The sequence below is a fragment of the Cervus canadensis genome, chromosome 8 (assembly GCF_019320065.1).
Source record: "Cervus canadensis isolate Bull #8, Minnesota chromosome 8, ASM1932006v1, whole genome shotgun sequence".
Lineage (NCBI taxonomy): Eukaryota > Metazoa > Chordata > Mammalia > Artiodactyla > Cervidae > Cervus > Cervus canadensis.
In genome coordinates, this window is record NC_057393.1 from 63,747,539 (window position 1) to 63,762,323 (window position 14,785).

At 41.0% G+C, this 14,785-nt stretch overlaps 1 protein-coding gene across 4 annotated transcripts in view; it reads right to left on the reverse strand.

Moving 5' to 3' along the window:
* VCL (vinculin) overlaps window positions 1-12,341 on the reverse strand; it is a 108,796-nt gene extending 96,455 nt beyond the window's left edge. For 2 of the 4 annotated variants that reach the window (XM_043476494.1, XM_043476493.1), the window contains exon 1: window positions 12,057-12,338. In XM_043476494.1, coding sequence (XP_043332429.1) covers window positions 12,057-12,224 — 168 coding nt within the window. In that variant the 5' untranslated portion in view covers window positions 12,225-12,338. Of the gene's footprint in view, window positions 1-12,056 lie in introns of all 4 variants that reach the window. The other 2 variants (XM_043476491.1, XM_043476492.1) reach the window with 2 other exon arrangements.
* Window positions 12,342-14,785: the final 2,444 nt, after the last annotated feature.

The window sequence follows — 14,785 nt, forward strand, 5'->3', positions numbered from 1 at the left end:
ATCATAAATTTAGACATCTGATTTAAATCATGAGAAACTGGCAATCAAAGGCTCAGGCACCTAAACTGTGAGATATATTTTCCCCACAGTTGATAAAACTATATATTCCACAACATATGGAATTCTACAGAAAGCTTTCACTGGCACTTTGCCTTGTTGAGTAAAAGTTAGGAGTTATACTGAGACATTAAGAAAAAAAAAATCAACATTGCCTTTTCATTAGACTAACATTTAAAATATGCCTTAAAAATCATGTGAAAATATATTAATATATCTAACACTCACTGAGCTCTTACCTGTCAGGCATAGTTCTAAACATTTTTATGAACTCATTAATCTTCAAGATACTACACTCTAAGTCAGATACTAATATTAGCTTTGTTTTACAGAAGAGGACTATGAGGAACAAAAATTAAATACTTCCTCCAATGTTATATATGTTGCATGTGTCAATCAACGGCAGGATTTAAACCTTTAGAGTTTACTCTTAACCATTGTATTCTAAGCTGAATTACCTTGTGTGCGTGCATGAATGCTAAGTCACTTCAGTCATGTCTGACTCTTTGTGACCCTATGGACTGTAGCCCACCAGGCTCCTCTGTCCATGGGATTCTCAAGGCAAGAATACTGGAGTGGGTTGCCATACCCTTCTCCAGGGGAGTACCTTATATCTATATCTAAACTCTGACTTTGGAATTTGCTAACTCATGCTACTAGGTGCACTTTGCCAAAGATGTTCATTTGCAAAGCATCAAAACTAATAGAGAATCCCAAACCCATGCTATATTTTTATTTACATTTACATACCCTGAATGATTCTACGCTGAAAAGGATTATCCCCATCTGAACTCCAGGACTCTAAGCCTAGAATTTATTCATTCAAGAAACATGAATTGGATGATCCTACTGCATGCAATACCCCATGCTAAGCATTGATTTACAGCTGCTTTCCTAATTGGCAGCTAAATTTTGCCAAGATTCACCCATGCATGATATACATTTTTCCAAAGAAGCATAGAACAGTCTGGGGGTAGGGAAGCAGCAAGTGGTCTTCCCTCTTGTTCATTCAACAATCATTCCTTAAGACTCTGCTGCTGCTGCTGCTGCTAAGTCACTTCAGTCGTGTCCGACTCTGTGTGACCCCATAGACAGCGGCCTACCAGGCTCCCCTGTCCCTGGGATTCTCCAGGAAAGAACACTGGAGCGGGTTGCCATTTCCTTCTCCACCTTAACACTCTACTATGTGTCAAGCACTTTGATGGGTGCTGGAAATTCAGGGGCAAACACAGCAGAGCCAATATTTGCCCACGGGACTCTAGAGGGGGAAAGATGTTAAAGAAGCAATTCTCACACAAATAATGACTTAAAATTATAAAAAGCACAATAAAAAAAAATAATCATATGATAGAGGGACCTAACATAGTTTTGAAGGCAGAGTCAGGGAGGTCAACCTTTGACTTTTTAGAGTCAATCCTAAAAAGCTGATATTTAATATGGAAGTCAAGGATTAACAGAAATGATCCAAGTAAAGAATAGCTTTACCTCGAAATCCAAGTAAAGAGTAGCTCAAGCAGAGGGAATAGCCCATGTGATGGCCCACAAGGAGCACCCAGCCTTGAGGAAATGAATACCCACTGTGCCCAGAGAATCACAGGAAGAGGGAAGCTGAAGCCAATGCTCAGAGTTCTTTTCCTAACTAGGGGGCACACCACCTGAGCATTCTGCTGCTGGACCACTCACATTTTTTCCATGGCTCCAAGGAATAAAAAGTATTGCTACCAACACACAACCCTTTAAATAATTTAAATTCCACAACAATTTGATGCATGGAGAGAATGTAGATAAGCTAAATCTTTTATAAGATCATAAATTTCACCTGTGTTTTAACAACTTGAGGCCACAGACTATATCTGAAAGTTGGACCATAAAAAAGGCTGAGTGCCAAAGAATGGATTCTTTTGAATTGTGGCACTAGAGACAACTCTTGAAAGCCCCTTGGACAGCAAGGAGATCAAACCAGTCGATCCTAAAGGAAATCAACCCTGAATATTCATTGGAAGGACTGATGCTGAAGCTGAAGCTCCAATACTTTGGCCATCTGATGTGAAGAGCCGACTCATTAGAAAAGACCCTGATGCTGGGAAAGATTGAGGGCAGGAGGAGAAACGGGGCAACCGAGGATGAGATGGTTGGATGGCATTACTGACTCAATGGACATGAATTTGAGCAAACTCTGGGAAATAGTGAAGGACAGGGAAGCCTGGCATACTGTGGTCCATGAGGTCACAATGAGTTGGAAACGACTTAGTGACTGAATAACAACAAATCCTTCAGAACACCAGGCAATGTGCAGAGCTAGAGTCTGATAACTAATTTTGCTGTTGGGTGAGAGCCATAGAATAAGAAAATTGAGTGTTACTAGAAATTTATCAGCACATTCAAATATCCTTATCTATTTGAATTAAATGAATAAAAACATGCTGTCCACCTTACAGATAAAAGATGATCCAGTTCTCCAGAGATGGGGTGGGGACAGAGAGAAGGCTGGAAATACAGGGAAGCTAGGTAAGTTGCTAGTTGGTCCCTCAACTTTCAAATCTAAGAACAAATATACCATTTTTCTTTCTTCACAAAAAGCCTACCTATGAGAATATGTTAAGCTTATTTCAAAAGAAGGAATGACTTGGACTTGGACTGTGGCCAACTGCAATGAAATTCAGCCACTTTCCCCTTAACAATCATTCAACTGGAAATCTTATCAGTGGGAAATTCTCTAAGGGCCAAGACTCTATTTTCTGCAACTTAACAATACTTGTAAAACATTTTTAGTTCTAAGATTCACTACCTCTCATCCTCTATACATACACACATGCCACATTCATACCAATCCAATAAGCTGACTTCTGATAGAAGTAACAGAAGTTTTTGGAATCTAAAGTTCCAATTATGTAGCCAACACAATATAATATTCATGAATCTGTTTATCTTTGTGATTACATAGGCATTTGTATATAGCAACATTTAAGGGCAGAAGAGAATACCAAGTCATCCAATGGAGACAAGAGATAGTGAGCTATCTTTATCATCATGAATAAACCTAGGATGACTAGTGGCTATAGTGAATATCAAAGCACAACACATTTATCAAAGGAATACTATGAGCATGAGATGGGATAAGTGTGCATGTGTACTCAGTCATGTCTGACTCTTTGCTACCCTACGGACTGTACGGACAAAGGACCCACCAGGCTCCTCTGTCCATGGGATTTTCCAGGCAAGAATATTGGGATCAGTTGCCATTTTCTCTTCCAGGGGAACTTCCAGACCCAGAGATCAAACTCCAGTCTCCTGCATCTCCTGCAATGGCAGGCAGATCCTTTACCACTGCACCACCTGGGATACCACGATAAGGAAAACACTGGGAATATCAAGAAGAATATAACCAGTCTTTGCCCTCCAGAAACCAACAGTCTGGGAAGGAGACAGCCTAGGGGAGTAGGGAGAGAGAGAGAAACAAGCACAGAATCAAATCAATTATCCAAAGATTCATGACCCAGCATATAGGTACAGGAGATCTACAAAGTTTTACCAACGGACTGGAAAGAAAGCAAGGACTCCCTAACTGCCTACATCTAATTATACAAGTCCCCTTTTATTCATTACTCTATCATACCTTATGCCTTTGTGTACATATAATGCACAAACTTATTCAATGTAAAGACCCCATATTTTTAAAGAGGATGTTGAGATTAGAAGTTCTTTCAGGATCCAGCCCATTATTCTGAACTTATTTCATTCTGCACTCACTTAAAGCGCTGTTAACTAAGCAGTATGGCTCCCCAAACAGCACATGGCAGTGAAAATCCTGGGTAGTTATAACAGACTGGGTTTCCTTGCTTTTGTTTGCAAATTTTTGAGCAGGAACGTGAATTAAATGGTTTGGGAGGAGGGGTGTTAGTGGTGGGAAAGGGATAAGAACTGGTGCATCTATATAGAGTTAAGTCTGTATTTATATCTGTGGAAACAAATTGGTTTGGAGTAGAGGTAAAATATTGAAAAAGGCTGAGAAACACTGTAAAAAGACTGTGATTATAGATGTTTGTAAATTTCAACAATAAAAAGTATAATACTTTTGTAACAAGAAAAACTGTTCTTTTTGAAAGACTATGGCAGCATGACAAAAAAATAATTATTGATAGTATACTATTCACTAGTATTATTTTAAATGAAAAATAAAAGTTTAACTATGATAAAAATACAAATGAACAAAAATCCTCTACTTAAATATTTATTTCAACTTCCTTCCCTAATTAAACTTTTTGTAAATTATTAAGGAGAAACAGGTAAGATAGCCTTCCTCTCATAACCATTCCCAACACACACTGAATGAATAAGAAAATTACAGGAAAAAAATCAGAGAAGTAGTCACCTAGATAACTTGAAACTTATGTTATCTTAACTGTCTATGTGGCACAGTATACCCAAATGTATACTGTAAGGATTCTACAGGTCCAGACAAGGAACAGAAAGACCGATGAAAGCCTCCAATGGGAGGTCCTTCCTCACATATCTAAACTTTCATCTCTGGGTGTTTCAGAGTCTTATTACAGATTTGAACTTTACCCCTTAAAGCTCACTCTGAAATATTTATACTACATAGCACTGAAGGCTGTTGGACCTTAAAAAAGCCAAGGCTAAAGTTTGTTTTCTTCTTTTAGTCCTTTCTCTTTGGGAAGATATAACAGCAGACTGGCCTGAAAGCAACATGAACTGACAGGCTGACCCTTCCTCAGCAAGAGTCCTGAGCACGCAGAATTATCCTAGGGAGAAAACTTGCTTGGATACCAACTCATCTCTGACATTTGCTCTTTCTACACTGCTACTTCTTTTGAAACTGCTCTAATGCTGGTTTATTATGTAAAAATATACCCCATCGTCGTCGTGACCATGACATAAGGTCCACTGAAAAAGCTGGGCCCCAGATCAGCCAAAACACAAAAAAGAAGCAGATCAACTTTCTGAAATCTTTGTCTTCTACCATATGGTTCAAGGAAATAAAAATCTTTTAATGAAGCATTGATGACTCATGGTATGATACTGCACTGTAACTAGCAGAGCTCCAAACAATATATCAACCCCGGAACTAAACTGTTAAATTTTAAAAAGACAAAAAGAGTTCAAAAAGAATGCAAAATCTCAATGCCACTTTCAGACAGGAGGCAACATATTCACACACTATGAATTTAGTAAGTGGCCTGCATAGTTGAAATGACTCTGAAACAGAGAACCACAACCCAAAATAGCCTAACACTTTTGTTATCTCAAACAATGGGCAGTTAGCCATTCATTCCTCCCTCTCAGTATACATTCTACTTGTTTCAGATGAGGCCTATTATAAATTTGAAGAGACTGTTCAAATTCAGTAAACCAGATGTTTGAAAGCTGGGGATGAAAGATATTTGCCACACAAAAATTCCTATTATAATATTTTGTGCATAAAAAATGAATGCTATGTATTTAGTATTTTTTAAGTTATATTTCATACCTATTACCGACTTGACACTGGAAATAAAGAAGCAAACACACAGACATGGTCCCTGCCATTGAGAAACCTTCAACCCAGTAAAGACAAACACTGACCAAGTATGATGGCTGTCAAAAGAGAAAAACAATACACGCTATGCTGGCTGTATACTGTGGATAATTAAGATGTTCCCAACCTACCCTCTTTCAAGGTGTGCCAGCAAAACCCAAGGAAGTTGTCAGAAAGCTTTTAAAATAATGACCCTCTCAGTTGTGATACATATAAAACATAAGTATTTTATATATATATATATATAAAATATATATATAAACACATACATATATATGTGTGTGTGTGTGTGTAAATAACCAGTAATTAAGTATATAAAATTACCAGACTACTCTTTTAACAAATATACAAGAAATATTAAAATCCAAATTAGTCCCATATCCATAAAAGCAGTTGCCTTAAAGCTGTCCTTACTCCCGACAAGGGCAAAAGGAGTCAGCTTAGGATACTGTGGTTGACAGCACAGGACTTTAACATAAAATATAAAATAACTTTTATTTTGTCCATGAAATATAAAATAACTTTTATTGTGTCCAGTTATACCAGTGCTATTTATAAAACAGCTTTAGAAAAGCCCAACTTTAGCCCTATATGCAAAACAGAAAAAGAGACACAGAAATACAGAGCAGACTTTTGAACTCTGTGGGAGAAGGTGAGGGTGGGATGTTTCAAAAGAACAGCATGTATACTATCTATGGTGAAACAGATCACCAGCCCAGGTGGGATGCATGAGACAGGTGCTCCGGCCTGGTGCACTGGGAAGACCCAGAGGAATCGGGTGGAGAGGGAGGTGGGAGGGGGGATCGGGTTGGGGAATAAGTGTAAATCTATGGCTGATTCATATCAATGTATGACAAAACCCACTGAAATGTTGTGAAGTAATTAGCCTCCAACTAATAAAAAAATTAAAAAAAAAAAAAAAAGTGACAGTTAGGTTTTCCTTCCATTTTCCTTCCCATATTTTGCTTTTGTTTGTGGGGATGCATTATGTAAAAAGCCATCGTTTACACCAGTCCAAAAGGTGGTCCATTGTTGTATTAAGCATTGAGAATGCACATACAGTAAAATTGCCTTGGTTTAAAAAAAAAAAAAAAAAAAAGAAAAGCCCAACTTTATACAGTGTCAGTACATATAAACAAATACTTAAATTGGGGCTCCATTAAAATTATAAACATAGTTGTAGAAACACTGTCTCCAAAACTCTTCCATTCTCTCAGTCATGAGCAGATTTAAGTCCCATTTGTATATCTCTTTTGATCTGTTCCAAATGAAACTTCATAATTCCCCAAAGAACCCACAAGCCTACTTTAAATACTATTTAAATAAAGAAATCTTACAAACCTACTTTAAATACTATTTAGTTCTAATAGACTTCAAGCTAAGCAGCTAAATACACTAGAAAAAGTCTTTATCTTTTACAGACATAAATACTTTTGTACTATCTGTATCTATTTTTTTTTTTGTATCTATTTTTTTAAGCTGCAGAATTGAATGTTGCTGTCTTCACATCTTTGAATCACAGAATTGAATGTCTTACCTTCACATCATTTTTTCAATATAGGCCCTTCACACAGGCCATGCCAAAGCCAGGCTTTGAACAGATAATCTTGCCAATCCAGGACAAGTAGACACAGCATGGTAAAGTGAAAAAAGCAGAGGGTCCAGAGTGAGAGAAACAGAGTTTGAGTCCAAGCTCCACTACTAAGCAGCCGTGCGTGCCACTGTAGGCAGGTTACTTAACTGATTTACAGTATCTTCATCTGTAAAATTGGGACCATAGCAATATCTACCTTAAAGGATTGCTATGAGATTATACAGATGTTTATATGAAAGCATTTTATAAACCATAAAGAATCATACATTCTTATTATTTACCTTAATTTTTCTTTAATACAGGAATGAATATTTTCATTTTAAAAATTAGAAAATACAGAATATTAAGAAGAGAAAAAAAATCACCCATAGGCCTGTCACCCAAACATTGCTATTTATTTTAAATGAAGTAAGTCCAACATCAACCAAAAGAAATTAAAGTAGGAATAATTTCAGATGTTAATACAAATAACATATTAACAACAAAATAAACTGCTGATTTTTTTTTAAGAAAAGAACAGTCTTTCCCATCTATCAGTTTAAAGACAATGCTGCTATTTGTCCCAGAGCTGGTCCCAACAGGGTTTGATATATGGGTGAGGCTCATAAAAGTCAAAGCCACAAAACTCCCAAAATAAATATTTCATGAGCCCCAGGAGTAATTACAACACATGCCCTCAGATGCAATGGAGAAGGCAAAGTGTATGAACCTCCATTAACAAAACTGGCATGACTTTACGGTCACAAAGACTCAGATTTCTATGGGCCACTTCAATGGGAAAAAAGAAAAATTTATATACCGTGCTACAACACAGACAGCCTAAGGCTTCTGAATTTTTCACATTGCTTTCAGAACTTGTACCCCTTCTCTATTTTTCCTTTCCCACACTTCTTTCTCCTAGGTCTCCTCCTAGGTTACTGCATTAAAATCACTTTCTGTGTTTAAAATGGCCTTATTTTATACAATAGAATATTATTCAGCAACAAAAAGGAATGAATTTCTGACACATACTACACCATAGATGAAAACATTATGCTAAGTGAAAAGTCAGACACAAGAGGCCACATATTTTATGATTCCATTTACATGAAATGTCCAAAATGCGCAAATCCACAAAGACCGAAAGCAAATTGACGGTCGCCTAAGGCTGAGGTATTAGGGGATGGAAGAGAATCAGTGAGTGTAATGGGTATAAAGTTTCTTTCTGAGGGAACAAAAATGTCCTAAAATTAGACTCTGGAGATGTTGTACAATTCTATAAATACACTGAGAAACACCTAATTGTACACTTTAAATGAGTGAATTGTATGGTATGTAAATTATATATCAACAAAGCTGTTTTTTAAAAAATGATCTTATTCACTAGAAAAAAGGACATGTAAATAATCTCATCCTACCTTCTCTCTAAGGGTGGAGTAAAAGTGATGACTCAATTGTGATGATACATATATAAAGTGACCAGACTACTTTTATTTAACAAATACACACGAAAAATTGCAAATCCAAATGAGTTTTGCTTAATGATTCCCTAAGTCCAAACTCGGTCCTCAGAGTCTCAGTAATTCTATGCCTCTGTTTAAGTAGTTCTTTCTTCCTGTAACACCTTTCTTACCACATCTTTAAATGTTCAAATACCACCTTCTTTGAGGCCAGTTCACAGGTTACCTTCTCCATGAAGTCTTCCCCATGCTCTCAAGAAAAATGACCTCATTTTCCTCTGAATTTTCATAGTTCACTTTCTCTGGGCCACTTAGGACTTTCAATCCAATATTATACTTACTCTGGCCAACATAATACTTACTGCTTTGATGTTAAAAGGGGGTTCTCAATAAATACCAATCTGATAAGTGGATGACTACTGCTTAACAATGCAGAATTTCATCATCACTGGGTATATTTTCATTTTGGAAATATTCAAAAGTCACTTTAGACTCAAAAATGGTAGTAAGGTTAAGGAATACCCATTTCAGACAAAATTTTCTTAACCAAAATAAAACAAATTCATTTGTATGTATATAATCTGTAAAAAAAAGAAAAAAAAAAATCCCAAAGAGAAACACTGGAATAGGGATATAGCCTCCCAAGGTAACTGAAAGAAATGTGAATTGCATGCATTTTGGAATACTTGTTCAAAAATCAGATTTATTAGAGGAACATCACATTTCTTCCCTGAGAGTTCTATTATCAAGCTCTACTAATTCTTCTTCTACTGTATTTCTAATATAGTCCTAATTCCTGCTCCATTTTGCCTGTCAAACCCAAAGTTCTCTCATTTTCTTCATAACCAACAAATTTTCAGTCTCCTAAATTTATCTGCCTTCCCATAGTTCCTTCTTTTCCCATGTGCCAATGTTAAGGGTAGGAACTGGGGAGCACATACATATCATATGAGACACAATCTAGTTAGGAACTTGACACATGAACACAATTCATCACAATATTCAGTAGCATATACACAAGGGCCACAACAGACACCCCGAATTCCAAGCAATGGGTAAGTCCTCTGGGCTCCCCAGAACACAATCTATACAGTTTCCCTCACACACTCTTATCCTCTCCCTTCCATTCTTTTTCATTTTAGTGGACTTCTGTTAAACTGCCCAGACAGCATGCACTAACTTCAGCTCCAGTTTCTCTCCAGCTTGCCTCCCTGAGCGAGTCAAGACAATCTACTTGCTGTAACCTGGAAGTGACTTAATCACAAGTACTTTTGTTCACCACTGACTATTTATCAACATAATCCTCCTCACTTTCTCTCTGCTAACTCCTATCAAATTTCTTTTTTTTTTTTAATTTCTTCTTTTGTAATGTATTGGAAAGTATGTAATAATAAGTAATTTTGTTTTTAGCTTATCACTGCCCTCATTTCTTCTGTGTTAGTCTCACAGAATCTATTACAATGTTTACTAAGGGACTGTATCACACCACCTTGGAGCTTCTTAAAAACACAAAGACCAAAAAAAAAACACAAAGACCTTGACCCAACCTCCTCAGTAAGTCTGGGATGGTAGCTGGACATCTTTATTTCTAAAAAGCCCCAATGGTGATTCTAACGCACATTTCAACCTGAGAACCTGATTTATTAAAATGTTCCCTATACAACAGACATTCAATTCTTATTAATTCATGCACTGAAGCTCATAAATAACTTTTCTCTAAATAGCCTAGCCAGCTATCAGCCCCTCAACTACACCAGCTCTGTTCCAAGCTCAACATGTGGTTTTAAGATTTCATTTCCTGAAGTACTCCTTGGAGGGACACTATTACCTTGTCTCTTTACATTGTTTCCTATTTGTTGAAAAATGGAGGCCTGGAATGCAGCCATGTTAGACAACACTACATAAGAATGTACTCTGGAGCCTTAGATTAAAATTAGTTATAAAAAGAACACGAACAATGTAGAACTAGACATTTTGAATGAACACAGTATTCTTCCTGAATACAGTCTTAACTAAATCTACAGGGAAAACAGATGGGGAATTTGGTCAGTAGTGTCTTCCTAATTAGCAGTCTCCTGAACTGTCTCCTGAACTGGGCCCCTGAAGACTGAGGAAGACTTTCAGCAGCTGAAGTGCATTAAAGCGCTCTAATCAGATAAGAAGCCCAAGCCGCACCCAGACCCACAGTGGCCTCCCAGCCTCCTAACTACCCTGACACACTCTATTTACACAGCTCGGTGGGGAAGCCTTATGAACTTTTTCCAAAGTTGCTTCTCACAGGCAGCAGCCTTCTGAGTCACCCACCTAGGGTGGGAAAGAAAAGTGTGATATTCGCCAGCGGGGTGTTAGGAGACTGAGCACAGCACCTCTTTTCCCATTTCAGAAGCGGGCTCCGCCTCCTCCAAGAATCACCTCAGTTACGAGTCACCGCTGTGGGCGACAGGGGTCTGCGGAGCCACTTAGCCACCTAGGAAACTTGTGGCTTGGAGAGGAGACGCCCCGTTCTTTTCTCCGGCAGGGGCCGCAGATCCCAGATTCCACAGGCCTCTCCCGGCAGCTCCATCTTGCTTCCTGTCAGGAGGAGGGGCCGAGGAGGAGGGCCCCCGAGTCTGGAAAGGCCCCAGGGGGAGGAAGCCGTGTGACAGCAGGTAAAGCCAGGTGGAAATCTCCACAGGAGTTGGGGGTGGGGGCGGGAATGAAGAGCAGCAGGGTTACGCGAAAGGGGGAAAGGGATTCGTGGTCAGGAATTACTGCATAAAGAAGTCACCCGGCGTTTCTGAGCGCCAGAGGTGTGAGCAGAAGTACTCCTCAGGAAGGGAGGAGACAGACATGAGGAGTCAGTAAGACAAGTGGACAAAAGGGCCGGACCCGCGGAGCTCTGGGGAGGGGTGGTGGGTCAGGCAGGTTTCAAGGTGAGGGGCAGAAGTATCAGAAGGGAGAACAACGTGGCTCCTATTTAAGAATCCCTGGAAGGAGAGGCAGGGAGTCAGTAGAGGAGCCCGCCAGCCCAGAGGCCAGGCCGGGGAGGCCTAAAAAGGAGCTGAGAGCAAGGCTGTCAACGGGAGGGGCGACAGCCAGCTGAAGGAAAGGGGCTATCAGACATCCTAACACCTACCATTTACTGAGCGCTTACTACAGATCATAAGCTGCGCTAGGCACTTTATAAATACCACCTCACTGAATGTTCACAAGAAACCCGGGAGGCAGGCATTATTAGGATTGTCCCCATTTTATAGATGAGGAGACTGAAGCTCAGAGAGGCCCGAGGGCTCGCTCAAGGTCAGAAAGCGGGGGAGTCAATATTCAAACCTAAAGCGATCTGGCTCCCGAGTCCACGCGCAAACTCACAGGCAGTGACCGGGAACCGTGAGACGAGCCAGGACCCCAGGAACGTCTCCCGCGCCCGTTCCCCCAGGCCCAGCGCGCTCACCCGAACGAGGTTGCTGACCGCCGCCTGCACGGCGGCCACAGGCGCGGTGAGGTCAGGGATGGCTTTGCCGTCCACCTCGCCTTCCTCGTGCATAATCACCAGGTGCGAGATCTGCTGCGCCACCGGCTCCAGAATGCTCTCAATCGTGCGCGTATGAAACACCGGCATCGCGGCGGCGAGCGGGGCGGCGAACCGCGGGCTACAGAGAACTGAGAAGCAGGGGCCGGGAACCCTCACAGAGACGGACTCGGAGCAGCGACTACGGAGTCGGGGCTTCCCTCAGTGTAACCAGCCTCACCGGCGCCCCGCCCGCTCGCGTCGTCGCGCCCAATGAAAGCGCCGCTCAGACCCAGGCCTCCACTCCTATTGGTCCCTCTTTTATATGCTCCGCCCCCGCAACCGCGCCGCCAAGATCCCGCCCCGCCCCCATTCCCAAGGGAGGGGCCTGAGATTGGGGCTGCGCCGCAGGGATTGCGACCGGATTCCCGAGCCCTAACGCCGGGCGCTCCTTATAAGGGCATGGTGGGAGCGGAGCGTGCAGCTGGAGCCGGGGGCCCCGCCCCCGAGGCCGCCTCCCGCGTCGGCTCTGCAGAGCTCCGCCCCTCTGCAGAATCACCTCAGTGGGGCGGGGTCTCCTCACCTCTGTCGGCGCTGGAGTCTGAGGAGACCCGAGAGCCGTAAGTCTGTTCCCTGCTCCCCAAGTTTTCCCTTCACACAACGCCCTAAAAATACACTTTCCACGTCCTCTCAGTAATGCTTTCAAACAGCAGAGGTGCCCAGAGGAACATGTGTCCCATTCGAATGAATGGGACACACAGCGCAGGCACACACACACACACACACTTCACCCACTCCCATCCTCAGAGATAGTCACTGTTAACAGTTTGGTGTGCAGGACTTAGACCTTTGCTTTAGACCTGTCTACTCACTATCTTGTACATATATATTTTCTGAGTAAGTGGGATTAAACATTTTCCAGTAACTTGATATTTTTCCCCTTAAATAAAATCCCCTTGGTTATCTCTTTCTTGGTAAATATAAGTCTAGGTGGACCTCATTCTTTTGATGGCTGCATGATATTCCATTGCATGAAATCAGTTTCCCTAGTAAAGGACATTTTGATTTTTCCCTCTTCAACAGTTCTGCATGAACATAATGGTACTTGCTTCTGTATTGTTATTTTTTAGTCACTAAGTCATGTTTGACTCTTTTGCCATCCCATGGACTTCCAGGCTGCTCTGTCCATGGGATTTCCCAAGCAGTAATACTAGAGTGAGTTGCCATTTCCTTCTCCAGGGCATTTTCCCGACCCAGGGATTAAACCCAAGTCTCCTGCATTGGCAGGCAGATTCTTCACCACTGAGCCACCAGGGAAGCCCATAGGTGTATTTAAGGAGAACCTAGAAAAGAAGTGAAAAATGCAAAAATCCATACATTTTGATAGGTAAGACCAAATTGCCTAATCTTCTCACAGCATGTGGTGTAGAAGACATCTTCTAAATGTCTTCCTCACCTCAAAATCTCTTGCCTAAGCTTCCGCATTCCAAGATGAAACACTTTCATTATACCTCCAAGCAGAAGATGCTCAAGTCAAAGGCAAGTATTTTTCAAGGACCCACATTTTTCGAGAGGCTAAACTAGTGTGTTTTGCACTGTGCAATTCTTGAAGTTGTTTTTGCCTAGTAGTATATATCTTGCTTCTACCTTGTGTTACTAAGTCCTCTACTTTTCCTTCTCATAGTAGCTCCACCTTTTTGTTACTGCTTTCATGTCCTTATAGGCAATGGATTTCTCTCTTTTAAGCTAACATTTATTTGATACTTTCTAAGTTCTACAAGGATATCCAACCAGTCCATCCTAAAGGAGATCAGTCCTGGGTGTTCATTGGAAGGACTGATGTTGAAGCTGAAACTCCAGTACTTTGGCCACTTGATTCGAAGAGCTGACTCATTTGAAGAGACGCTGATGCTGGGAAAGATTGAGGGCAGGGGGAAAAGGGGACGACAGAGGGTGAGATGGTTGGATGGCATCACCGACTCAATGGACATGTGTTTGGGTAGCCTTCGGGAGTTGGTGATGGACAGGGAGTCCTGGCATGCTGCAGCTCATTGAGTTGCAGAGTGGGACAGATTGAGTGACTGAACTGAACTGAACTGAAGTTCTAAGAAACTTAGAATTCGTAAGTTTCTAAGTTTGTAAGTTTTCTTACAAACTTTTCTTACAAAAGTTCTTACAAAGTTTCTTACAAAAACTTTGTAATTTCTAAGATCACACACACAGGACCAGCTACTCAATTTGTGGGGCCCAGTGCAAAATAAAAATGTGGATCAAAAAGCAGAAAAAAGTGCTGTTAAAGATGCTAAAATGTAAAGCTTGCTCCTTTCTTTGGTGGTCTCTCTCTCAACCTGTCATAGTATTTTTATCTGCTATTTAATGTCACACTCCCTGGGCAGGGGTATACCTTTGGCATAAATGCAGATCCCCCCACAGGAAATTAGGGGCCCATGCAACCTACTGGCTGCCTGAAGCACCCCGCCCCGCCCCCGCTAGCTGCTGGACTAACATGCTATTCCCAGCGAAGGACAAGGAGGCCAAGTCAAGCATCTCCCCTTCCCATAGGCCTGCCTCCTCAACTCACAGTAAATGGGTGACCTCCAAAGGTATTACAACCTCCACACTGAGACCCTCTCTGTAATGATAAAGAAAGGCAAGAAGCTCACCCCCACTGA